Source organism: Triticum urartu, chromosome 1, assembly GCF_003073215.2.
Source record: "Triticum urartu cultivar G1812 chromosome 1, Tu2.1, whole genome shotgun sequence".
Taxonomy (NCBI): domain Eukaryota; kingdom Viridiplantae; phylum Streptophyta; class Magnoliopsida; order Poales; family Poaceae; genus Triticum; species Triticum urartu.
In genome coordinates, this window is record NC_053022.1 from 166,632,052 (window position 1) to 166,658,968 (window position 26,917).

General features: G+C 47.1%; 1 protein-coding gene and 1 long non-coding RNA gene across 4 annotated transcripts; both read right to left on the reverse strand.

Moving 5' to 3' along the window:
• Positions 1–1,317: 1,317 nt before the first annotated feature.
• LOC125520991 lies at positions 1,318–2,396 on the reverse strand. Its single transcript, XR_007288956.1, has 2 exons — positions 1,823–2,396; positions 1,318–1,730 (listed from the first exon to the last, which is right to left on the reverse strand). It is a non-coding gene; the product is annotated as an uncharacterized LOC125520991 (long non-coding RNA).
• A 13,733-nt stretch (positions 2,397–16,129) lies between these two features.
• Positions 16,130–26,198, reverse strand: LOC125552890. Of its 3 annotated transcripts, none has more exons than XM_048716615.1 (7): positions 26,044–26,188; positions 22,988–23,104; positions 22,527–22,689; positions 19,423–19,516; positions 18,137–18,336; positions 16,588–16,706; positions 16,130–16,512 (listed from the first exon to the last, which is right to left on the reverse strand). In XM_048716615.1, the coding sequence occupies exons 2-6, from the start codon at positions 23,003–23,005 to the stop codon at positions 16,609–16,611; spliced, it is 573 nt and encodes a 190-aa protein (XP_048572572.1). In that variant the 5' UTR covers positions 23,006–23,104; positions 26,044–26,188; the 3' UTR covers positions 16,130–16,512; positions 16,588–16,608. The 3 variants fall into 3 exon arrangements, with proteins under 3 accessions (XP_048572572.1, XP_048572580.1, XP_048572564.1); XM_048716623.1 differs by lacking the exon at positions 26,044–26,188 and adding an exon at positions 24,081–24,202; XM_048716607.1 differs by lacking the exon at positions 22,988–23,104 and having other exon boundaries at positions 26,044–26,198.
• Between the last annotated feature and the right edge of the window lie 719 nt (positions 26,199–26,917).

Consider the following 26,917-nt stretch of genomic DNA (forward strand, 5'->3'; position numbering starts at 1 on the left):
CGGGGGTTAAAATAAAGATGACCCTCGGGCTCCGGAAACCCAAGGGAAAAAAGGCTAGGTGGCAAATGGTAAAACCAAGGTTGGGCCTTGCTGGAGGAGTTTTATTCAAGGCGAAATGTCAAGGGGTTCCCATTATAACCCAACCGCGTAAGGAATGTAAAATCAAGGAACATAACACCGGTATGACGGAAACTAGGGCGGCAAGAGTGGAACAAAACACCAGGCATAAGGCCGAGCCTTCCACCCTTTACCAAGTATATAGATGCATTAAGTAAAATAAGAGATATTGTGATATCCCAACAATAACCATGTTCCAACATGGAACAAACTCCATCTTGACCTGTAACTAGCAACTCTATAAGAGGGACTGAGCAAAGCAGTAACATAGCCAATCAACGGTTTGCTAGGAAAGGTGGGTTAGAGGCTTGACATGGCAATAAGGGAGGCGTGATATAGCAAGTGGTAGGTATCGCGGCATAGCAAAAGAGCGAGCAACTAGCAAGCAAATATAGAAGTGATTTCGAGGGTATGGTCATCTTGCCTGAAATCCCGCAAGGAAGAAGAGCGAGTCCATGAAGAAGGCAAACGGACGGAGTCGAACGAATCCTCACAAACGCGACGTTATCGGAACCAACCGAAAAGAAGCACACAACATAGTAAACAACCAACACATGAACATGGCATGATGCACAATCAAGTATGATGCATGTCCGGTTTAGTGATACATGGCATGGCAAAGTGCACAAGACAATCCTACAAATTAAGTGGAGCTCAATATGCAACGAGTTGCATATTGACGGAACGCCACATTCAAGTTATTTAGTTCGATCTTGTTTATGTACCCAACAATATTAAATGTTGTTTAACATGGCAAGGGTGAAGCATATGAACACTACCTGTCTAGGCAAGTTTAAATGAGGCTGGAACAATGAACAACAAGTCCGGAAACTCCTCATGTGCATATTTTAAGGTTTGGTACTGTTCTGCCCTAAACCATATTTTAGAGTTGTTAATCATGCAAAGTGATGCCACCATGATAATCTATGCATTTTTCTACCCCATTTACATATAAAGATTATTAAAATCCGAGCTACGGTTAATTAGTTATGAAATAAATCATTTTAACAAGTTATTTAAACAATTTTAAACAAACAGCATTTTAAACATTTTAAACATGGATGAAAGTTGGATATTATGAAACTAGACAAAATTCTAAGCAAGTTTCATATATTAAGTTTTTACATATGATGCATAGTTTGAGAGATATGATATGCATGAACCACAGGGGGTTTTCTGTAAAACTGCCAACTCTGGAAAATTAGCTAAATTCGCAGACGCTGAAAAAACATAAGCGGGCCGAAACTGGACAGGAAGCCCAACAGAGGAAAAAAAGAAAAAGAACGCTGGGGTGGCCTCACCATGGGCCTCGGCCCATCTACTGAGGTGGTGGTAGAGACAGGCGCATCTAGCGGAGCGCTGAGTGGGCCGACTTGGCGCTGGCTGGTCCAGATGCGCGAGGCGGGGAGGCTACGGGCGTCGCCTCTGTTCGATAAAACACAGAGGAGCCGCGGCGCTGGAGCTCACGACGCTGGCTCGCGAGGGACTCCGGCAAAGCGGAGAGGCAGGGGACGGACACGGGAAAGCGCGGGAGGCCCGGATCCTCCAGATCCGGTGACGCTCGGCTTGTGGAGGCCGGCGGAGAGCTACACAACCATGGAAGCTGCTGTTGTCTGAAGAAAAAAGACAGAGAAGTTCAGAGGGGAAACAAGGGAAGAAGAGGGACCGCATGGACATGGCAGGGGCGCGACGGCCTGAGGAGAACCTGCGGTTCGGTAGCGAAGAGACGAGGAAGAGAGCGGGTCCGGCGGGGCGCTCGCCGGCGCAGCTGCCGGAGAAGAACGACAGATGGCGCGGGCGGTCATGGGATTTCGTTCTTGGTCACGAGGAGGCTCGGCAGTGACCTGGTCGCGGGTCCGACGGACCTCCGATGGTGCGGGCAGCAGCAAGATGGTGAGGCGTGGGCGCTGAGCGGCTCCGCGGCGGCTGGAGACGGGTCGCCAGCGACGGGGTCGTGCGGGCGCGCGCTGTGCAGGGAGGAGCTCGGGCGACAGGGACGGCTTCGGCTGATGGTTCTCTGACGAAAAAAGAAAACCATCGAGAGAAGTGAGAGGGAGAAGAGAGAAGCAGGAAAGGAAAGGGCGGCGCAGGGCTTATCTGCTGGTGGTGGTTGCCGGCGGCGAGGTTCGCTGGGGCAGCGGGGTTGCGAGGAGGTCGGAGGCGACACAGACGTGGACGAAGGAGCTCGAGCTGCAGGAGAGGGCTCGTCTCCTTGCGCGGGCGCATGAGGCAGGGCCTCTGGCAGCAACTTGGTGGGATTGAGGGGATGAGTGGAGTGCTCCGGCTGGATGGATTGATGGGACAAAGAAATTGGGGATGGATCCCGAGAGATTTTGAGTGGGTCGCGGCGGCGGACACAGGATGGATGGGACAGATCCCTAGGTTTTAGGGTTGCCCACTATTTATATTGCAAAGGGATTTAGCGTAGAGGCTATCACGTCCCTACGATCGCAATCGGACGGTCAGGAAAAATAGGCTAGGGAGTCCAAATAAGAAAACGGGGATGTTTTGCAGATGTTTGGGGATGATCCGGACACACCGGTGACGACTGCCCGGGTCGGGTCCGGGGAAGTTTCGGACGCACACGTGAGGGGTCGGTGCACTGTGCCAAAAAGGGGTTTTCGGACCGTGCGGTCGCATCGGACGGCTCAGGACGCGAAGAGGGGTAGGTGGATGGGCTAGGTGGGCTGTGGCGAGGCTGAGAGGAGATAAGAGAGAGAGAGAGGGCCCGGCAGCAGTTTTCGGAGACCGAAAATGTCCGACGTCAGACCGGCAGCGGTGCCGCTATAGTTATACTTTGGGGCATCAAACGGACTCCGAACGCGATGAAATTTGACAGGCGGTCTACCTACACTAAAATAAGACTGCACGCCAACTTTCAACCCATTCCGAGAATATTTTCCGGCCACTTATAAAATATCTTGGACATGCCGCGGGCGCGTGCGAGTGTGGTTGGACTCAGAACGGACAACGGACGGAACTGGGGGAACCCGGACGGATGCAAGTTTTGAAAACATGATGATGCAATGCATATGATGACATGATAAAATGCAACACACAAGCAAATGACATGGCAACGATAGCGAATAACTGGAAGACACCTGGCGCATCGGCCTCGGGGCGTCATACCAAGTCTCCTGGATCATGTTCGGTGAGAAAATCATGTTCCCGAAGGTTTCATTCCGTTTGGACTCCGTTTGATATTCCTTTTCTTCGTAACCCTAAACTAGGCAAAAACAGCAATTCTGGGCTGGGCCTCCGGTTAATAGGTTAGTCCCAAAAAATAATATAAAAGTGGATAATAAAGCCCAATAATGTCCAAAACAGTAGATAATATAGCATGGAGCAATCAAAAAGTATAGATACATTGGAGACGTATCACGAAGCGCGGTGGCGACGGAGTGCAGATCGATGGAGGGGAAGCTATGGCACACCCCTACCTGGCGCGCCAAATGTCGGATGTGGGGTTCCGGTAAACCCTTAAGGTTCGAACACTGGGGTGCGCGCGAAGTCTTTTCCTCCCACCGATCTACGCCCTAGCTCGCTAAGATCTCGCGGATGAACTCAACGAACTCGCAACACAGAAAGACACAAGATTTATACTGGTTCGGGCCACCGTTGTGGTGTAATACCCTACTCCAGTGTGGTGGTGGTGGATTTCCTCTTGGGCTGGTGATGAACAATACAACGGGAAGAACAGCCTCCTGAGGTTGAGGTGTTCTTGTGCTTGGCTAACTTGTGTGTGTGGGGATGATCTTCCGGATCCCTCCCCTGCCCATGGTGGTGGCTAGTCCTACTTATAGAGGCCCTGGTCCTCTTCCCAAATATTGAGCAGGAAGGGATCCAACAACGGCGGGCTAATTTGAAGGGGGGCAGCTAGTACAAGCCATCCTGACAAAAGTGGTCTTCGCCTGCCAAAGGCTCTGGTGGTGATGTCGTCTTGGGCTCCACGATGACCTCCGTCTTGCCGTCCTTCTGGTCTTGGTCTTGTTGCACCGATATGGCAACCTTTGCCTGATGCCTCGGTACTCCTCGCCTGCGCAGGCCTCCCTAGCACCGAAGTGGAAACAAGGACGTTGCGCCTGCTGGCGCCCACCTGGTGCCGATCGTCATGGCACATGTCACGAGAGCCTCATGAGGTTTGCCTCGCCCTGATATCTCCGCTCCTTGTGAGCCTGCCTGACTAGGCCACTCCATAGGAGGTCTTGTGTCATCCGCCTCACGAGGCTTGGCCCCTCGCGAGGGTCTTGGATGCCTTGTTGATGAAGATGGGTCGTACGGCCTGCTGGCTTAGCCACGCCGCGGGCTGCAGGCAAGCAAGTCTAGGGACCCCCGTTCCTAGAACGCCGACACAAGGCATTCCTCCGGTATCTGGGAGTTGCATAATCTCATAGTCGAAGAAATATGTATTTGACATGAAGAAAGCAATAGAAATAAACTAAACGATCAATATGCTAAGCTAACGGATGGGTCTTGTCCATCACATCATTCTCCTAATGATGTGATCCCGTTATCAAATGACAACACATGTCTATGGTTAGGAAACCTTAACCATCTTTGATCAACGAGCTAGTCTAGTATAGGCTACTAGGGACACGGTATTTGTTTATGTATTCACACATGTATTTAAGTTTCCGATCAATACAATTCTAGCATGAATAATAAACCTTTATCATGAATAAGGAAATATAAAATAACAACTTTATTATTGCATCTAGGGCATATTTCATTCATGAGCTTGCAACACGTTCATAACGTCTGCATCTGCTCCTATAACAGGTTTGTCACCTAGCGGTGCATCAAGGACATAATTCTTCTGTGCAGCAATGAGGATAATCCTCAGATCACGGACCCAGTCCGCATTATTGCTACTATCATCTTTCAACTTAGTTTTCTCTGGGAACATATCAAAAAAATAATATGGGAGCCATATCGCGAGCTATCGATCTACAACATAGATATGCAAAAACTATTAAGACTAAGTTCATGATAAATTAAGTTCAATTAATCATATTACTAAAGAACTCCCACTTAAATAGACATCCCTCAAGTCAAATAAGTGATATGTGATCCAAATCAACTAACCCATATCTGATCATCATGTGAGATGGGGTAGTCATCAATGGTGAACATCTCTATGTTGATCATATCTACTATATGATTCACGTTCGACCTCTCTGTCTCCAGTGTTCCGAGGCCATGTCTGTACATGCTAGGCTCGTCGAGTTTAACCCAAGTATTCAGCATGTGCAAAACTGCCTTGCACTTGTTGTATGTGAACGTAGAGTCTATCACGCCCGATCATCACGTGGTGTCTCAACATGATGAACTGTATCAATGGTGCATACTTAGGGAGAACACTTTTACCTTGAAATTTAGTGAAGGGGTCATCTTATAATGCTACCGCCGTTCTACATAAAATAAGATGCACAAAGGATAAACATCACATGCAATCAAAATATGTGACATTATATGTCCATCATCATCTTGTGCTTTTGATCTCCATCTCCAAAGCATCGTCATGATCTCCATCGTCACTGGCTCAACACCTTGATCTCCATCGTTGCATTGTGGTCGTCTCACCAAATATTGATTCTACAACTATCACAAACGCATAGTGATAAAGTAAAGCAATTACATGGCATTTGCATTTCATACAATAAAGAGACAACCATAAGGCTCCTGCCGGTTACCAGATATCTTACAAGACATGATCATCTCATACAATAACGTTTATCACATCATGTCTTGACCATATCACACAACATGCCCTGCAAAAACAAGTTATACGTCCTCTACTTTGTTGTTGCAAGTTACATGGCTGCTACGGGCTTCCAGCAAGAACCGTTCTTACCTACGCATAAAACCACAACGGTGTTTCGTCAAGTTTGTTGTTTTAACCTTTTTCAAGGACCGTCCGCAGTCAAATTCGATTCAACTAAAGTAGGAGAAACAGACACCCGCCAGCCACCTTTATGCAAAACAAGTTGCATGTATGTCGATGGAACAAGTCTCATGTGTGTGGACTGTAAGGTTGGTCCGGGCCGCTTCATCCCACAATACCGCTGAATCAAAATAAGATGTTGGTGGTAAGCAGTATGACTATCACTACCCACAACTCTTTGTGTTCTACTCGTGCATATCATCTGCGCATAGACCTGGCCCATGATGCCACTATTGGGAATCGTTGCATGGAAAACAAAATAAATTATACGCACACGTAATGATCTATCCATGGAGATGCATAGCAACGAGGGGGAGAGTGTGTCTACGTACCCTCATAGACCGTAAGAGGAAGCGTTTCACAACGCGGTTGATGTAGTCGAACTTCTTCTCACGTCAACCGATCAAGTACCGAATGCACGACACCTCCGCGTTCTACACACGTTCAGCTCGGTGACGTCCATCGCCTTCTTGATCTAGCAAGATGCCGAGGTAGTAGATGAGTTCTGTCAGCATGACGGCATGGTGATGGTGAGGTTGAAGTGATCTCTGCAGGGCTTCGCCTAAGCACTACGAAAATATGATCGGGGTGTGAACGGTGGAGGGGGCGCCGCACACGGCTAACAATTGATCTGGTGTGTGCTAGGCACCCCCTCCTCATATATATATATATAGGTGGGAGGGATAGGAGAGAGGCCAAGGGGCGCCCCAAGTAGGTCTGAATCCTACTTGGGCTCCTGCCCTTGGCCGCGCCACCCCCCTGCCATGTTTGTCAGAGGGAGAGGAAAGAGGGGGGAGGGAAGGAAGGGGGAATCCTATTCCACTCTTTCCTTTCCCTTCCCCTCTTTCCTTCTCCTCCTAGGCCGGCCCATATGGGGGGTGCACCAGCCCCTTGTGGCTGGTGTGTTTCCCCTCTTGGCCCATAAGGCCCATATCTTTTGCCGGGGGTGCCCGGAACCCCTTCCAGTGACCCGATAAGTACCCGGTACTCCCCGAAACACTTCCGGTGTCCGAATAACATCGTCCTATATATCAATATTTACCTCTCGACCGTTTCAAGACTCCTTGTCATGTCCCCGATCTCATCCGGGACTCCAAACAACATTCGGTCACCAAATCACATAACTCATAATATTATATCGTCATCGAACGTTAAGTGTGCGGACCCTAAAGGTTCGAGAACTATGTAGACATGACCAAGACACCTCTTCGGTCAATAACCAATAGCTGAACCTGGATGCCCATATTGGCTCCTACATGTTCTATGAATATCTTTATCGGTTGAACCATTATGACAACATACGTAATTCCCTTTGTCCATCGGTATGTTACTTGCCTGAGATTCGGTCGTCAGTATCTTCATACCTAGTTAAATCTCATTACCGGCAAGTCTCTTTACTCGTTCCGTAATACATCACCACGTGACTAACTCCTTAGTTGTTTGCTTGCAAGCATATGATGTGTATTACCGAGAGGGCCCAGAGATACCTCTCCGAAACTCGAAGTGACAAATCCTAATCTCGATCTATGCCAACTCAACAATCACCTTCGGATATACCTGTAGAGCATCTTTATAATCACCCAGTTACGTTGTGACATTTGATAGCACACAAGGCATTCCTCCGGTATCCGGGGGTTGCATAATCTCATAGTCGAAGGAATATGTATTTGACATGAAGAAATCAATCGCAATAAAACTGAACGATCATTATGCTAAGCTAACGGATGGGTCTTTTCCATCACATCATTCTCCTAGTGATGTGATCCCATAATCAAATGACAACTCATGTCCATGGTTAGGAAACCTTAACCATCTTTGATCAACGAGCTAGTCTAGTAGAGGCTCACTAGGGACACGGTGTTTGTTTATGTATTCACACATGTATTAAGGTTTTCGATCAATACAATTCTAGCATGGATAATAAACCTTTATCATGAACAAGGAAATATAAAATAACAACTTTATTATTGCCTCTAGGGCATATTTCCTTCATTTGCAACCACCCTTAGTTAGAATCCATTTAAATACATCATACCTTGGAGCCAATTACCACCAACCGGCTTTAAAGAAACGGGCACGAAACCACTTTTTGTAGTTCTAAGAAAATCAAATTCTGATAAGTCGCGCCCTGTCAAGCAAGTACATTGGGATGTTGCCAATCCACCGATGCATAGGCCAAAGCAACACAAGCCAAACTATCCGCATGAATGACTTCTACTTCATCATCAACCCATTGAATTAAAAACTGGTGCATAGTAGATCGCATGCATTGGTTTGCATGAACCCAATCATGGCCTAATATCACATTGTAGTTACCTTGCACCTCGGTGACAAAGCATGATGTAGCCAAAGTTTTGCTTCCCACCGTAAGCTCCACATACATTACACCTTTAGCTTCAATTTTCTCTTTGCCTTCAAATCCATTAAGCACCATGTTGGTCTTTATTAACTCTTCATCGCGCAACTCTAATTTTTGGAAGACCGGATATGCATAAGATTCACCACAGCACCACCATCGACAAGCATTCTAGCAACCGGCGATCCATTAATATGACCCTTAAGGAAAAATGGCTTCAAGTGTGTCACCGGTTCTTTTGGATTCTCGAATATAGCATTTTTAGGACCAAAATCTAGCTAAGCTACTTCCCCTTCTTCATCTATAGCACAAAATTCAGCGGGTAAGTAATACACCATATTAACATCCATACCTTCATGAACCAGTGTAGACTCATAATCAAGCATTTCATCTCCTTCCTCAAGCATGCCCACTGACTCCAAAATATCTCCAAGTGAAGAGGAAATAATAGGCGAAGTCGACGATGTAATAGTAGCCGCATCGTCCTCCATTGGTGGTGTAGATGTTGCAATGATCAATGCAGAAGCTGCTACGTTTTCCTTTTGCTTAGGCTTCCACACTTGCTTTGGGGGTACCATGGGACGACTTTCATTGAACAATTTATCCCTTTGCTTCTTTGCTTCTAGTTCCTCCTTCTCATGGATCCTCATGCGCTGCAATATCCTTTTTGTGCCTTGGTCAGAACGGAAGGAACCACTTAGGCTGAGTATATTTTGGATCCCTCAGCTTGGCCTTGCTTGTGCTAGCTTCGTGATCATTAACCATGGGGCCTTGCTTGACAATAGCCACATCCTTATTAGAATTAGTCGGATTATCAACCATAATCGGCTTTTTGATTGTTAATTCTTTAGTGCCTATCATAATAGTTTCAACACAAGTACTCTTCTCCTTTTGCTTGCTAGGCTCTGAAATTTCAGCACTTGCTGATTTAGCATGCCACATTTGCTTGCTGACCCCTTTTTGATTATCTTGCATTGTCTGGTTGACACCATTTTTCAAATGGCCTCATGTGGGATAAGAAAGCCTCTCACGAACGGGCCTCTTTGGTTCTTCCCACCCCAGATAAAAAGCATAAGGGGCCATTGGGGGCTGCCCCCATCCTCCATTGAAGCCTCCCATGTAGTATGGCGCATAGGGGGTGGAGCCATCCATGGTCCTGGTGCCCATGACCCATATGGCCTTGCGTGATGCTGAAATTCTTCCCTCGGAGGTGATCTTGGGCGCTTCAAATTTGATGAGCGGTTAGAGCTGGAACCGGCTGATTGATTGACATATTTGGACGACAACATATCAAACGTTGGCTTGATTTTCTTGCACTGCACTTTAGCTTCATTCGTCTTCCACTTGACAACCTCTGGACTCTTGGGCTTCACAAATTTGGCATTAGTGTTCTCTTGCACTTGTGGTTTCCCCCCGAGTGTAGGATTCTTGATGGTGATCTTAATTATCTCCTTGCCACCCGGTTGCTTGTCAAGCACAACTTGTCTCCCCAAGATCTTGTTGCCTTACTTACTTTTCCTAGGCTCACCAATGACAACATTATTTTAATTAGCTGATTCGGCTATTCTGGGCCGAATTAACATCTTCTTCCCCTCCAAATCCATGGTGTTCATTGGGAAAGGCTGCTTATCAACTTGCATCTCAGAAAAATTTAATAGTCCGTAATGGTCGATTGTATTTGTTGTTGAAAAACATTACAATCATTAGTAGCACGAGAAAAAGAATTACGATACTTGTAATAAGCACGCTAGTTCAGCTCTTCAAACGGCGGTAAAGTTTGAGATATTCTAATAATCTTCGCTTGCAACAAAGCATCAAATATTCTATCACACTTAGCAATGTTGAAAGTAAATTTCATCTCTTCATCACGATTCTTATGAATCAGCCTTAAATCATTTGATGCAGAGCATCCCAAGGTCATCCCCATGGACCTACCATCGTCACATCAAGTGCCTACTGGACCCATGACTCGATCACGTGCAAGAGCCCTTGAAACCGAGGTGACATCTCTCCTCTCACAATCCCACTTCGATGCGCATGAAGCATGGCTACTACCTCATATGGATACTTTGTGCATACTCAGGTACGATGGAGAAGCTAAGGAGCAAGGACAAGAAGAAGAGGAAGATGGACGAGAAGACGGAGAAGAAGAAGGGATGCAGGAAAAGTCCCAGCCACCGAACGACCGGCCGGGACCGGACGTCCGGCGCCTGAAGCCTCAGCGGAACCCCAGCGAGCGAACGTCCGGCCCAGACCGGACGACCGGTGCCCCTGCACTCGAAGCGAACGAGCGGACGTCCGGTCCGGACCGGACGACCGGCGCACCAGCACCCGAGCCAACATCAGCGGAAGTCCGGAGCCTCCGGACGTCCGGCACCCCCATCACAGAGCAGAACCAGCAGACGACCGGAGGACACCGGACGTCCGGCAGCTCCTGAGACACCGGACGACCGGTCCCCAGCGGACGTCCGGTACCTGGCTGCGTCCAGATTCGGGCCCGAGGCCCATGTACCCATTCACTTCGCCCCCTTTTGCACTTATACTATAAATAGACCCCCCATTCATCCTAGCTAGGGTAGCATTGGTTTAGCTCATACTGCGAGATAGAGCTTCGCTCATCCATACCGATCTCCTCCTCGAGAGAGACTGTGGCCCCTCTTCGGAGAAGATCAACTTGGATTCAAAACCCCCCTCTTGGGCGGCCCCATCAAGACCTCCTTCTAGGAGAAGAACCGGTTACTTGTATCATCCTTTGTTGACCTTGGATCATCGTGTATCTCTCTGTGTTTCGAGGATCTAGCACATGTGTAATCGAATCTTGTTGGTTTGAGTGATTCTCTCGTGTTTTCCCTCGTGAATCCCCCTCGTGTTCTTCGTGTTTCTCTTTGGGATCCGCTCCTTTCGTGAAAGATCGGCCATCTAGGGTTTCACCCTACATCATCATTGCAAGTAAATGGTTTGGTCTTAGATGGCCAAACAAATTTAGTAGCATAAATATTACCCTCATCGTCTGAGTGCTCACTATCATACTCAACCATATTCATCTTAGGGCGATCAGTTTTATACCTATGCACCTCTTTAAGATCTTTGCTTCGACTTTCTTCAACCAACGCCCTTTGTAATACTTGGTTGATATTTAAAAACTCATAGCCATCTAGCCTTTCTTTAATGTGAGTTCTCAAACCACTAAGCACAAGATCAGCCAAATCTCTCTCGGTTATCACCAAACTATAGCATCGGTTTTTTGAATCTCTAAATCTCTTGACGTAATCGGAAACCAATTCATTATGCTTTTTTTCTAATTGATGTAAGATGTGACAACTTAAGCTCATTATCGCCACTATAAAAATGATCATGATTTTTTTCTAGTTGCGACCATAAATGAATAGAACCATGTGGTAAAACGACAAACCATGAAAATGCGGTACCGGTTAAAGATAAAGGAAATAAACACACTTTCAATTCATTTAGTGAGTTTGCTTCACCCAATTGTGCCAAGTATTGAATAACATGCTCCCATGTGGTTTTTATGCCCTCTCCATTAAACTTAACAAAATCTGAAATTTTATATCCCAAAGGGCATTGAATTGCATCAAAGTATTCTGGATATGGCTTTTGGTAAATACGGTTCCTTGGTAACTCAACTCCAAAATTCTCTCGGAGCATCTTAGCCATCTCCTCTCTAAGATTAGCTAGACCATCATCCACAGTGGACGATGAAGCTTGTGGCAGTGGCATAGGAGGAGCAGGATTAGTAGCTGCAGGTGTGAATTATGGCATGTATGCGGAATTGTAATTCGGCAATGATCTAACAACGTTTGCACTTGTAGATAGGGTTTGGTTCAGCGTCACCACCGAACTTGGCATACTCATGATAGGATTAATGGGTGCAGCAACAATTTGATTTGTTGGGCTAGGAAAATAGTTCATCTGCACGGGAGGCACCGATGAAATAGGTAAAGTTGGATTAGGGATTTCTGCGGTAGTAGGCACACCAACATTACCACTAGATGATTGAGGCATTTTTTGAGCATTACTATTTTCCAAGAAAATTTGGTATAAAACATTATTGCTATCAGTAATGCGACTATCAATTTCAGCCCATACCTGAGGGGAGAAAGCATTACTCACAGAGGGTTTAACTTGTTCGGTCTGAAGAGGGGGGAACTTGATTTCTCCAATGGGAGTGACATTTGAAGGAAATATGCCCTAGAGGCAATAATAAAGTTATTATTTATTTCCTTATATCATGATAAATGTTTATTATTCATGCTAGAATTGTATTAACCGAAAACATAATACATGTGTGAATACATAGACAAACAGAGTGTCACTAGTATGCCTCTACTTGACTAGCTCGTTAATCAAAGATGGTTATGTTTCCTAACCATGTACAAAGAGTTGTTATTTGATTAATGGGATCACATCATTAGGTGAATGATCTGATTGACATGACCCATTCCATTAGCTTAGCACCCGATCGTTTAGGTATGTTGCTATTGCTTTCTTCATGACTTATACATGTTCCTATGACTATGAGATTATGCAACTCCCGTTTGCCGGAAGAACACTTTGTGTGCTACCAAACGTCACAATGTAACTGGGTGATTATAAAGGTGCTCTACAGGTGTCTCCAAAGGTACATGTTGGGTTGGCGTATTTCGAGATTAGGATTTGTCACTCCGATTGTCGGAGAGGTATCTCTGGGCCCTCTCGGTAATGCACATCACATAAGCCTTGCAAGCATTGCAACTAATGAGTTAGTTGTGAGATGATGTATTACGGAACGAGTAAAGAGACTTGCCGGTAACGAGATTGAACTAGGTATTGAGATACCGACAATCGAATCTCAGGCAGGTAACATACCGATGACAAAGGGAACAACGTATGTTGTTATGCGGTCTGACCGATAAAGATCTTCGTAGAATATGTGGGAGCCAATATGGGCATCCAGGTCCCGCTATTGGTTATTGACCGGAGACATGTCTCGGTCATGTCTACATTGTTCTCGAACCCGTAGGGTCCGCACGCTTAAGGTTTCGATGACAGTTATATTATGAGTTTATGAGTTTTGATGTACCGAAGTTGGTTCGGAGTCCCGGATATGATCGCGGACATAACGAGGAGTCTCGAAATGGTCGAGACATAAAGATTGATATATTGGACGGCTATATTCGGACACCGGAAGTGTTCTGGGGAAGTTTCGGATAAAACCGGAGTACCGGGGGGTTACCGGAACCCCCCGGGGGGTTAATGGGCCTCATGGGCCTAAAGTGGAGAAGAGGAGGGGCTGCCAGGGCAGGCCGCGCGCCCCCTCTCCCCCTAGTCCGAATTGGACAAGGAGGGAGGGGCGGCGCCCCCTTTCCTTCCTCTCCTCTCTCCCTTCCTTCCCCCTCTCCTACTTGGACAAGGAAAGGGAGGGGAGTCCTACTCCCCGTAGGAGTAGGACTCCTCCTGCACGCCTCCTACTAGGGCCGGCTGCACCCCCCCTTGGCTCCTTTATATACGGAGGCAGGGGGCACCACTAGACACACAAGTTAATCCACGTGATCGTTTTCTTAGCCGTGTGCGGTGCCCCCTTCCACCATAATCCTCGATAATATTGTAGCGGTGCTTAGGCGAAGCCCTGCGACGGTAGAACATCAAGATCGTCACTACGCCGTCGTGCTGACGGAACTCTTCCCCGACACTTTGCTGGATCGGAGTCCGGGGATCGTCATCGAGCTGAACGTGTGCTAAAACTCGGAGGTGCCGTAGTTTCGGTGCTTGATCGGTCGGGCCGTGAAGACGTACGACTACATCAACCGCGTTGTCATAACGCTTCCGCTATCGGTCTATGAGGGTACGTAGACAACACTCCCCCCTCTCGTTGCTATGCATCACCATGATCTTGCGTGTGCGTAGGAAATTTTTTGAAATTACTACGTTCCCCTGCAATATTGCCTTGACGGTCCTTCTTGAACTTAGCAAGGAACTCCTGCATCTCCTTCTCTTCACGCACCTTCTTGTACTCCTCATAAGCTTGGTGATGTTCCTTCGATAACTCCTCAAAATTGGGCTTGATTATTTTATCGGTGCTGATTTTCTAGGGCTTGGGAATCTTGTCGTTGCTAGACATGATGGATGATGATGATGATTGATCTTTAGTCCCCAGCGGAGTCGCCAAAAAATGTGTTCGCACATGAACACGTCACCGTGTACCCTCGATGCCGGAGGCGATGCACCGCAACTCATGTCGAAGGAGACCCGGCTGGAAGTGCGGTACACAAGCAATCCGCGGACACCTTTGTAGACCCGAAACCCCACACACCCGGGAGGGACCCCGCCAGGGCGCGCGGCGGCTATGGGCTGCCCTAGGTCGGCCTGAACGCCCCTAGGGTCTCGTGGTTCGCCGCCCTGCAACAAGAAGAATGAACGAAGAACGAGGAAGAAGAAGAACAAGGGAGAAGGTAAAAGATAAAAAAGTGGTAGATGAGTTTGTCGATTGTGTGTTATTGTTCAATAGGCCGTCACCCCTCATGTATATAAGAGGCGGATAGACTTCCCGTACAAGGAAAGGTTAGAATTCACGTTCAAAACCCTAGTTTGGGTCCAACTCGGAATCCGAACTTTCCAAAACTGTTCGGTTTATAATCTGGCTGCACCTTGTGGGTCACTTTTGAGGCAGTAAACAATCTCGGATAGAAATCGAGTAAAAAGAAGAGTTGTTCGTCCTGGAAAAACGAAAAACTTTCATTTTATGCATTTTTTCATTTGACTCCATCTTAAGCCCTTAATCATCCCCGTACCGATCAAACTTACGAAAACTAGCAATTCCGATTTGGACCGGACTATTTACCGGACTGTCTATTGCGAACAGAAGGTTTGGACGATTTTCGCGATCTAGACCAGACAGTCTGGTCCAACTTCCGGACAGTCTGGTCCCAACAAAAGCTTTGGGCGATTTTCACGATCTGGACCGGACAGTCTGGTCCAATTTTCGGACAATCCGATAATGCCAATTTTTTCTGCAGCAACATTGTTTTGCCTTTAACTTTTGCATGCGACCTCAGATAAGACAATTTTTATATCAAAATCAACTGTTTCAACGAGACGCACGACTTTGATGTTGAAACTTTTTCCATCCTATGTCATCTTGATTGGGTTTTGTGCCATGCAAAAATCTGATGTCAACACCTTCTCGATAAAATCTGCTTATCACGTCAAGTGGAGACATCAAGTTCGATAATATGCCCCATGTTATGTCTTCGACGTCCAGTGGTTCTAATCCTATTTGACCGAATGTTTGGAAGCTTGCATTGCCCGCGAAAGTAAAAGAAAAAATATTTGAAAAGCATTGCATGGAGTTATCCCAATGAAGTGTATTCTCGCGAACAACATATCGTCAATGATGGACATGCCTCAATCCCTTAGTATTTCAAGTGATATCCACTGTCCTAAATTATTTTTAGTTTGGAAGCCATGCTATTACACATTCCCGTCAGCTAATGTCTGAATATGTGTACATCAATTCATGCATTCTTATCCTTAAACTTGTTATGCAATCCTATATCTAAAACCGTTTCACTTTTCTCAGATATGGCATCTCGATATTCTTAAAATTTGAGAAGACGGGCTGTAAGATTATTGTTCTAGTGAGCTGTAAGATTATTGTTCCATTCTTCACTGGTACATCAGAGATCGAGGAGCCATGTAGTGGCGTACAATTTCCCTTAAGATGAACCAACTATTCCATTACTAACAATTTCTTGCAATATCTGACGTTTTCACATCTCCTCGATCAGATTTAAAAACAACAATTGCCCACAAAAGACTTTGCTGTTTTTCCAATCTGCATTCCTAGGCACTTTGCCTTTTCCTACTATCCCTCAGCTTGAAATCTACAGTACAGAGGTTAACTGAACTGTATATACAAGCCATGACCAATACATGTTTGGTAGTGCAGTAAATTCGTGCTAGATCTGGTGTAACCTTCTCGACAGAAGAAACATGTACAAGGTATTTCCATTGAGCTTGCTGAAGATTCTTGACAGCCAAACCAAAATGGCATACTGAAGACACAAGAAACATGTGGCAACTTTGATGGGTCATGAGCCTAGACAGAAAACAAAAGTCAAAGGTGTGCCTGGGGGTAAGAAAAACATCAAGCCAAAATAAAATATGCAATTACCTGCAACGATGAAGACACTTCTTAAGAATTGCTCGAACTAAATAGAATCTTCAGGCTGTTTATATCCTTGAGAATTTCCATGTATTCCGAAATCCTATAGTGTACATCAGACTCCAGAACTGCAGCACTCAGAAGAAAGGCAAATTTGGTTATGATGTAACAGAATCTAGGCGGCTTACATATAGTAAATGCACGAATAAAATAACCAACTGCCCAACATAAAAAGAGGCAGCATGCTGAAGGTCTAAAATACACATAGTTAAAGGTCTGACCCCACCCCAGTCTATTACCATGGAATAAATTTCTTTCACCCCGCAAAAAAAAGGGGTATGACCCCAGAGACAAGACTGCACGCAAGGAGATGCAAGGAAAACAAAACTAAAACAGATAATAAATATTTTTATTTTCTTCTCTTCGCACACTATGAGTTGAGGACTAATTTTGCAATTACTGACACTAGAAATGCTCATCTAGGCATAGAGATAAAATGCTGATACAAAAATAATAATGTGCGCATTGTTAAGAGTCCTAGTGGCAAAAGGCAACTGTCAAGAGAATAATTGTTGCTTTCCATGTCAAGTGTAGAATTGAACTTCCAACATTAAACCACTTTTTTAATGTATAATAAATCAAGTCGCAGATATTGTGAAATAACTTCCGACACTTAAAAGTGGCAGATGAACAAAAAGTTTTATCAATTGATAAGCAACTGAAGACCACAATTGAACCGAAATGAAAAGAAGCAACCAAAATTTGTGTAGAATGTAGAGAACTTCAACATCACCAAATAACTTAAGGCACCGTTTCAATGTAGACATTCGGGCCAGGAATTGGTAATTGGCATTTGGCTAGCCCGAATGCCGCTGTTTGGGTGGCCAGGACATTCGTGCAAGGAATTGTCGCAGGATATCGTAGCCTTCTCTGTAACACTGGTGCGCCCCCTCCCCGAATTTGAAGCCCCGGTGCTCTGCATTCAGTAGAATCGTCTCTTCCTTGCCCTTTCACTCTTTCCCACACGAGAAAAAGAACAGTGTTACACGGGAGGACGGGACACCGAGGGAGAAGATGCTCCAAGCGGCGGAGCTCAACGGCAGCACAGCTCAGTGCTCCTCCTCTTCTCTCTTCTATCCGGCAATCCTCCGGCCATCTCCACCGGCTGGAGCTCCAATTTCCTGGGCATTCGGCGGCTGGGCCAGCGAGCACGCACCGCGGCGGGGCTAGCCTGGTGATGTCTGTGTGTGTGTGCTGTCTTGTGGCTGTGTGCATGCGTTGCTCTGTGGGGGCGTATGATTGTAGATTCAATATTTGACCATCCAAACAGGTAGTGGAATCGGTGCTCCTCATAGATTCCAAGTGCTAAATACATGAGCATCCAAACATTAAAATTAGCATTGACGTTCAATATCTTGGGATTTTTGGCATTTGAGCAAATTCAATGCCAAGCCATTGAATGTCTACATCCAAACGGAGCCTAACTGAAACCAGTAAAATGATAACTGATAGAACCTAATCTTCAGCTGAAATAACATAGAATGTACTTATCACTTACCTGAATTTTCCACATTTACCTCCTCAAGAATCTCAGCAATGTATTCCTTTGATGAACTTTGTATGGCGTTGATCTTCATCCTCAAGTTCTCACTCTCATTCTCTAGTGAATCTCTTTCCTTTAGTAGGAGAGGTAAATCCTCAATTGAACCTCCAAGCATATTAACTTGGAAGTCTTTAGATTCAGCGATGAACCTTTCCCTAAAAAGAATATTAATAGTCAGAGACACTTATCCCTGATTTATTGTTCCACATGCTTCTTCACTTGAAGCAAAAGAGTGAAAGAAACATATCTGAGTCAGGAGCAGCATTTTAGCTCCCATGAAAGGAGATAGTACGAAAAGTTCAGATTGTCATAGAATACGTAAAAAATTATACCTGCAAATGTTATGAGTCCTTTGTATGCTTACAACTTTCAATAAATTTGGTGATCCAGAAGCCATTTTTTACAACAAACTTTTTCTTTTGCACAGGACGCAAAAATGTTCTTTCCATGATAATTTACAAGTGTAGAAAGGACATTTCTCAGAATTTTTTGACACACACGGATTGTTTTATTTTTCACCCTGGAGGACATGGAACTTTCAGCTTCTGCATTTGAGTTTCTGTAATAACTATGTTTAGTGAGATTTCTCTGCGAGCCATGAAAGGTAAAACAGGGGACGGGGACGGAGACAGCGAAACAGGCGCTGCTTTCTATGGCAAATAGCAAAGAGGAGAAAGTTTTCACTGGTTCAACACTACCTATTTTGCTGAAACGCAGGGCAAAATAAGAATAAGGACGTTGAGCAAAGTAAAGAAAGTCTCATCCACCAGCACAAACAGATGGTCAGGTGCCTCCCATCAAGATCGGATGGCCAATAAACATCGGCAGGGAGAGCAAGGCGGGTAGATAGCCCCGCATGATATCTTAACTTATGTCGCTACATTAGGGGCATAACTAAATACTTGAACTCTAGCAGACATGCTGAAGATTTACAGAAAGTTCCCAACATAAAGGTAAAATGAGTCCAAATAGTCATATCACCAACTATAATAGGAAACACTGCAGGAGGGGGCGAGGGGTGTTCTGCCACTGACTATAATATATTCGGATCATATTTTTTCATATAAGTGTGTTGGGGTTAATAGCCGTGTAATATCCCCATTGTATAAGGGATTTTGCATATTTACCACAACTGTACGTGTGTATATATCAGCCTATGTCCTCATGGAAATACAAGTTCATATTTCCTCAGAGTGCACTTAGGAATTTTATATGATTTATGGATCAAATGTAAACCATACATTTTATCGTAGAATAGTTTCCTAATTGCATTCAGAGTAGCTTTCTGGAATTCCAAATTGCCCTCCATCGCTTTAAGTGAATCTGTTCCAGCAGCTGCTTAAAAAGTTAAAGCCGATTAGGTAGTCCACACACAACATTAGAATCATATGGCCTTGATATGCAGCAACAGAAAACATATAAATATGCTACACATCTTGAACAGATAATAAATTTTAAAATAGTGCTGTTATCTGTTGTTAAGAACCATGCATAACATGACACAATTGTTAGTAGAAGGGACTGATTTGCACCCCAACAGTCAGCTCTCGGTTGCTATAAAATCTCTGCAGTTTCGTATATGAAAGCATAGAAAGACTCCTCAAAAAACTACTTCATTTGCTTAACCTTATCACTTTCATATGTGCTTGTGCAAGATAACAAAGAGACAGATTAACTAATATGATATATCTTACCTGGTGGAAAAATTACGATGATTGCGGAAGAGCACAGCAAATGCTGCCACGGACGAGTCCAGACGATATTGACGCCCGACCTATGCAAACTGTAGGAAAGAGTTGGGTGGGGCATCGTGCGTGGCGGCATTAGAGAAAAGCGCAAGGACACTATAGAAGAAGAGCCCCGGGCAATGCGTGGGGCAGCATCCTCATGGGAATGTGCGACCATAGATGAGCCCCAGGCAGTGTGCAGGTCGAGACTAGGGAACTGCATTGAGGTTTAGTGCAGGAGATATCACTGAGGCCAAGTTCTGAGTCCGCACACACCGAGACTTGACACTAAGTCAGCGTGCAAGTCAGTGCTAGAAGGTAAGTCCACCCGTAGACTCCTTGGGTCCTTCTCTCCGATTTCTTAGGTGAAATGACTTCTCGACCAGGTACTCAAAGACTTTGCCCAACAGTTGTAGATATGAATCTAGACAGTAAACCTGTGGCAGGCCATAAAGAAATTATGGTGCATTCTTTTGGATTTGGAAAAAAGGGATCGGCTCCCCCTCCCGAGGCGCTCCAACGAGCGTCGTCGGGAGACAACCCTAGCACCGTCACCCCCGGCCCTCCGCCCCGCCCCCCCCCCCTCCCTCGCCGCCGGGGGCGCCGCCGGCCAAAGGCCGCGTGGCAGAGGCGGCGGCGGGGCGGTTTTCCTCCTGCACGCAGGTGGCTGTCGTCGCGAGGCGCCTCCCCCTGCCCGCGGCGTCCGGTCCCGGCCGGCCCCTGCTCCGGCGCTCCTCCCCGCGTCCTCATGGCCTGCCGGCGCTGCCTCCTCCTCCCTCCCCCCCCCCCTGCGGCGCTCGTGGGGTCTTGTGGTCTCAAACGTGCTGGCGGCGAATCTGGGCATCCCTGCCCAGATCCGGCGGATGTGATGGTCCATCGACCGCCTCGCGCCTAGTGTCGTAGGACCGAGCTCGTCTCGCGCCCGGTTGCAGGACCGGCCCGTCTCGCGCCCGGCAGCAGGACCGTGCTCATCTCGCGCACAGTGCAGCAGAACCGCTCGATGGAGGCTAGTTGTGGCCGGCCTATTGGGTCTCGGCGCTGGGTCCGACCAGGGGTGCGAAAGGCGGGTCCTTTCCGCTCGTCTCTTCGGTTGGGGTAGCGGCGGGTCTCGGGTGACTTGGTGTCAAGGTCTTGGATTCCGGGGCGGCGGCCCTGGTGGTGGTGGCGCGATGCTCATGGGCAGAGCTCGTGCCTCAGTGCTGCCCGGTTGCCACGGCCGTGTGGGCGGCATGGTAGCCGGGGTGTGGCGTTCGGTGGCGGTGAGTGTTGGCCGGGGTGAAAACCTGTTCTATCTTTGGACGGACTGGCAGCGGCGAAGAGCGCTCCCTTCTTGAAGGCGTCGTCGCGGCTCTCATTGCCCGTCGTGTTGCTCCAGGGGAAACTCTGATCCTCGGATCGGGCGGTGGCGGTGCTCCGGTGTCGTATCCTTCCTGAAGGCGCCGCCTTGGAGCCCACGGTTCCGTCATATGCGGCTTCACTTCTTCGTGGTGGCGTGTTCACGGTTGAAGCCCCCGGCGGCTCTTGTAGTGCTAGGGATTGTGTTGTTGCGCTCAGCGCCTATGCATCCTACCTTGGGTGTGTGTGTGCGTGTGTTGTGGGTGAGTGCGGTTGTACGGGGCGCTGTTAATCATGGCTTTATATAAAGCGGGGCGAAAGCCTTTTTCGGTAAGAAATTATGGTAATCTTCTCCACCTTCAAAGAATCTTAAGAACCGAGGAAGCATATCGAGGTTCATGACATGATGGCACGCGAATCTTGACAGCACGCCGGCAGGATGAGTGGATGGCATGTGAAGCTTGACAGGATGCACAGGTCGATGACATGAGGAGCTTAGTGGCATGACCGAACGAGGAGCTCGATGGCAATGTCATGGGGCGAGCTTGATGGCGTGTGGAGGCTGACAGCATGACAGACCTTGGAAGGAAAGTGTGGTTGACTGCATTTTAGCTCACAGCACAACATAGCGAGATACCTTGTCAGCACGAAAATTGTGACCGGTATGGACTTAGCAGTGGAGGAGAGCGTGGAAACAGGGTAGCCTAAGGAACCCACCTCCAAGAAAATAACAATTAGAAAGAAAAGATAAAGTAACTACTCCCTGCAGTTCCCTAACTGGTCATTTTGGACATTGACACAATTTCTACAACAAAACTTTGACCACCAAATTTTATAGCAATATATTCATAACATTCGACAAAATCATGTATGCGTTTTATGAGGAGAACTTACGCACATGATTTTCAAGTATCTAATATAAATATTTTCAAAGGCATTAGTACTCAAAGTTCTCAAAGGTTGAAGCAGTCTATGTACAAAGGACCACTTAAATGGGGGTGGAAATTACTAAGGAGCGCAACTCCTGAATCTAAGTAATAGACGAAAGGGTTATTTCTTTAGCTGATAAAATCAAGCATTGCTGGTGCCAAAATACAGTGGTTCTTGTGCTACAGTACCACACGTGAATAGCAGCATCCTTCTATCCTGCCTTGCTATAGAATCTTTGGCAATAACACATGGATATTTTGTTCTTGGTACATATAAATACCACTACAGCTAAGTGACTTCTATCAGCAAAGTCAGTCATCATATAGTAATTGCATGATTAAGGCAATAGTTACCTTCCACTTGCATAAGCCCATCAAGTTCAAACTCAGCAACCGATACTCCTTTCATTAGCTCAGACTCCTTCACGAGATAGTCCTTTTCAGTTTCAGAATGCTTCACTATTTCTGACTCTGTTTCCCTGGTCCTTTGTATATTCTGTTCAATCTCTTCATTGACCTAATTAAGGGAATGATCGAGAAAAGAAGAGCATAGTTAGCCTCATAAGATGTATAACGTTGAAATTCCACATGCTAATAACATCTAATGAGTATATAGAAAATTCATTATTCGCATCCAGATTCAAATAGCCACATTGCCAGAGATACACATCTATACTCCTATATAGTGTATCAATGTGAACAATGATAGGTACACCCTATACTGTCCCCAACACATTCTGCATGACTTGCATGCCATTGATTCAATATATCGGACGGTGAGAAATGCTCTGGACACTTCAACAATGTGACCGTACAGCTGCAAATCCCTGCATTCTGGGCCGCTGATTGGTCGAATCGGACAGCTACTGTTCTCCATATGTGGTGGACCAAGTTCCAGAAATTTGAAATTTCAAGCACAGGCTGGCAGCCTCCTGACACAGTTCCAGAAATTTAGTAAGTATTATAAATCCATATACGTCCAATAATTTTACATCATGTTCGCTTAACAGCCAGGACCAGGCATTCCTTCTACAAGATAATACTTACTAAATTATTCGTTGTAATGAGATGTGCTCTCATACATAGACCAATAACTAGAAAGTTAGCGGCAACTGTTAAGATATTCCTATCAACCAACTATCCCAAAAGACCAATCTGATAGGAAGAGTAGATATAATATACCTACCCCCCCCCCCTCCCCTCCTTCCCCTTCACATCCGATGTGGATATGGAATGATCAACACCTCCTTCCCATGCCGGACGTGGTGTGGATAAATGATTGGGGAAAGGGAGGACCGAGACTTGAACCCAAAACCTCAAGTTTGATAGCATGTCAGGATATTCCTATCAACCAACTATCCCAAAAGATCAATCTGATAGGAAGAAGAGATATAATATACTCCCTCTGTAAAGAAATAGAAGAGATCTAAACACTCTTATATTTCTTCACAGAGGGAGTACTTAACAGCAACAAGTCATATGTTCTGTTTGGGCAACTATTTCATGAATACATGTAGCCAACATATTAGTCTACCCCATAAATTCATATTCCTAGGATGTTTTCTTGTAAGCACAAAACATACCAATAGAGGGGGGGATAAGGACCTTGGCAATACCATAATGATAATTATGATACTGCAAACCTTATAATAAGTTATAAAAAAACAATTGATATCAAGCAAAAGTACATTAGGTCAGCCAAAACGCAAACTTCACAAAGACAATAAAATGACACAATAGCAGGTAGAATGACTGAATTTTCATCCGCCCTCAAATGCTAGAATAACACAAACTACTTGTCATGTTTTCTTCAACGAGCTAATGTAAGACAGAGTAGAATCAAATTCTCACAAAAAGTCGAGTAACAGAGAATGACCAGAGAATAGATAGAGAGGGAAGAAGACAAACTGGGATGAGTTGGCCATGGCGGCCGCCAGAGCTTCGAGCCGGCGGCGGCCGCTGTTGGAAAATGCCCACTCTCCACTCGCCAAGTGGCTGACCCATGCAGACCGATTCGCCCGGACCTCAACGTCCGCGTGCACTACGTGCGCATCTCTCCCTGCATGCTAGGATAGCTAGCTTATCGCTTGTAACCACTCACGATCTTCCTGCTCCCTCTCTCTCCTGTAACTCTATATGTACAGCCGGCCGCAGTGAATAGAGCAGTGTGAGTGTTTTGCATAACCTAACTTGGTATCAGACGCGAGCATCTCCGATCCTCCTTTTTCTCTCCGCTTCCGCCATGAACCGCCTCCTTCGCCTCACCCGCTCGGCGGACTTCGACTCGCCGGCGACCGAGCCCTTCGCCGCGGTCCCTCCCGCCACCGCCACGCCCGCCGCGGCCCGTCCTGCCCCCGCCGCGGTCCCCGCGACCCGACGCGCGCCCCTCGCCGACCGCGGCAAGACGCCCGTCCCCAGCGGCGCTGGGGCCTCATCCTCGTCTACCCCGGCCCCTCGCGTCCCACCACCCGCGGGCATCCTCCGGACCGCGGGCAGCACCGCCGTTCCCCGCCTCCCGCTGGGCGGCCCCGGCGGCGCCGTCGTCCCGCACCGCGGCCTTGGTGCCCCCAACGCCGGCCCCTCCTCCGTCGCCGGCCTGCCGCCCTCCATCGCGCACTACTTCGCCGGCAAGCTCCAGCTCGAGTCCGGTAACTACTCCCGGTGGCGACAACTTTTCTATATCATCTCTTGCAAACATGAAGTGCAGCACCACCTTGATGTCGCCACCGCGCCGCTTGATCAAAGCGCCATCTAGCGTAATGATGATCTGACCATGGTGCTGTGGATGCATGGCGTGGTCGCCGAAGAGCTCATGGACGTGGTGGCGTCCCCGGACAGCTCCGCCTACGACATCTGGACGCAACTCCACCTCCTCTTCATGGACAACCAGCCGGGGCGCGCCGTCGTCCTCGGCGCGGAGTTCCGGAACTTCGTCCAGGGCGATCTCTCCATCGCCGAATACAGCCGGCGGCTGAAGACCCTGGCCGACGCACTCGAGGACGTCGGCGAGCACATCTCCGATCAGGCCCTGACGCTACAGCTCATCCGCGGCCTGAACCGCAAGTTCCAGATCATGGCGACACTTCTTCCCATGCAGTCGCCCTTCCCCTCCTTCGTGCAGGCGCGTTCCCGTCTTCTCATGGAGGAGATTTCCGCAAACGAGAGGGCGCGGTTGGATGGCCGTCCAGAACTCCTGGCTGCGGCGCTCACCATCGGGCAGGCGCCGCTTGGCGGCTCCTCCGCTGATCGCGGCCCTGACCGTGGCGGCTCCTCCAACGACAAGGGCAAAGGCCCTGCTGCTTCCCCAACCAGCGACAACAGAGGCCCACGCGGGCGTGGTCGCGGCCGCGGCCGTGGTGGCCAGTCGTTCGGTGGCGGCCCTGCGGCCCAGCCTCACAGATCTCCACGGGCTACTTTGCTCCCTACGGCGCCCTCATTCCCGGCCTGCCTGCACCCCGTGCACCGTGGGCCACCCCCAACGCCGCCGGCGTTCTAGGCCCGCGACCTCCTGCACCTCACCAGGCGTACCCGGTGGCCGCCCCTTCATCGAGCGGGCCGACCTGGGAGCAGTACAACCAGCTATACGCTGCTCTCCAGGGGCTCTCCATCCAGCAGCAGCAAGCCGGCGGCGCGCCGGAATGGTTCCTCGACACGGGCCCGCTTTCTCTCTCGAAGCCGCCTAGCCTCGCAATGGCTACACCCAGAGATTCTAAACGGGCGCCTAATCGGCCCGCGCCGCCAACTCTAGTGTCCCGTCAATCCATTCGTCATCTCATACTTGCCGGCGACAAATCAATAAACTGGGCGTAGGAGTATCTAGACAGCTGCAAAATAAAATGAAAGCAGCAAGGGAGCTCGGTGAATTGTGGACCTTGTCAAGCATGTCCTTGAGGGAGGAGATGTGGCGGAGGATGGCGCCTGAGTCCTCCGCCATCGGGGAACCGGCGGCGCGAGCAGAATCGTCCCCTTTTTTTCCTAGAGCGAAAGGGGGACTTGGAAGGACTTTTTATTTCGCCCCGCTTTATATAGTACTGAATCTGTTCCTTTATAAAGTGTATTTGTTTTTTTTATGAAATTCTAGAATGTAAGGTGTATTCGTTCTAATTCCTCGTAATTCCCTTGTTAGCCCTAAAAAAACTACTTTTTATTCTGTGTATCTCTTATAGCAAAAGAATGAAAGTATCTCTGTGTCGATTGCATGTATCTCTTATTTTTCTGGACTAACTGATTTACTTGTCACTAACCAACAAATTCCTAACATATCTATAATTACGTGGTTTGGTCACCGTGCCAATTTTCCTTATGCCATTCTAGGTTTTGACATTTTACTTTTACCACTCTTAACTTTTGACAATTATCACAATTGTCATTCCGTGTCAAAAGCAAAATTATTTTATTTTATTTTTGTCACTCTTAGCTTTTGAAATGTATCATAATTGTCACTCTGAATATTTTGCTTTTGCCAAGGGAGTGACAATTGTGATAATTGTCAAAAACTAAGAGTGGCAAAAGTGAAATGTCAAAATCTATAGTGACATAAGAAAAATTGGCAAAATCTAGAGTGGCAAAAACAAAATTCTCCCTTACGTAAAGGTACAGAGGGAGTATAAAGCAACGACTGCTAACAAATTGAACCGGTACAAACGACAACACACTACACGAGACCCACACTCACCCAGTGCAAGATACATAGGTGCCAAAGAGCTACAACAACAACACACCGAAAGACTCATCGTAGACTACAA

What these genes read in the sequence shown, in the direction of transcription:
- LOC125552890 (XM_048716607.1), bottom strand. Translation starts at nt 26,106, where the DNA reads ATGGCGGAGGACTCAGGCGCCATCCTCCGCCACATCTCCTCCCTCAAG. An exon ending in TCAAGGACATGCTTGACAAG is followed by an intron (nt 22,690 to 26,043) that starts GTCCACAATTCA and finishes TCCCTTAATTAG; the next exon opens with GTCAATGAAGAGATTGAACA. An exon ending in AAACTATTCTACGATAAAAT is followed by an intron (nt 18,337 to 19,422) that starts GTATGGTTTACA and finishes TATTCTTTTTAG; the next exon opens with GGAAAGGTTCATCGCTGAAT.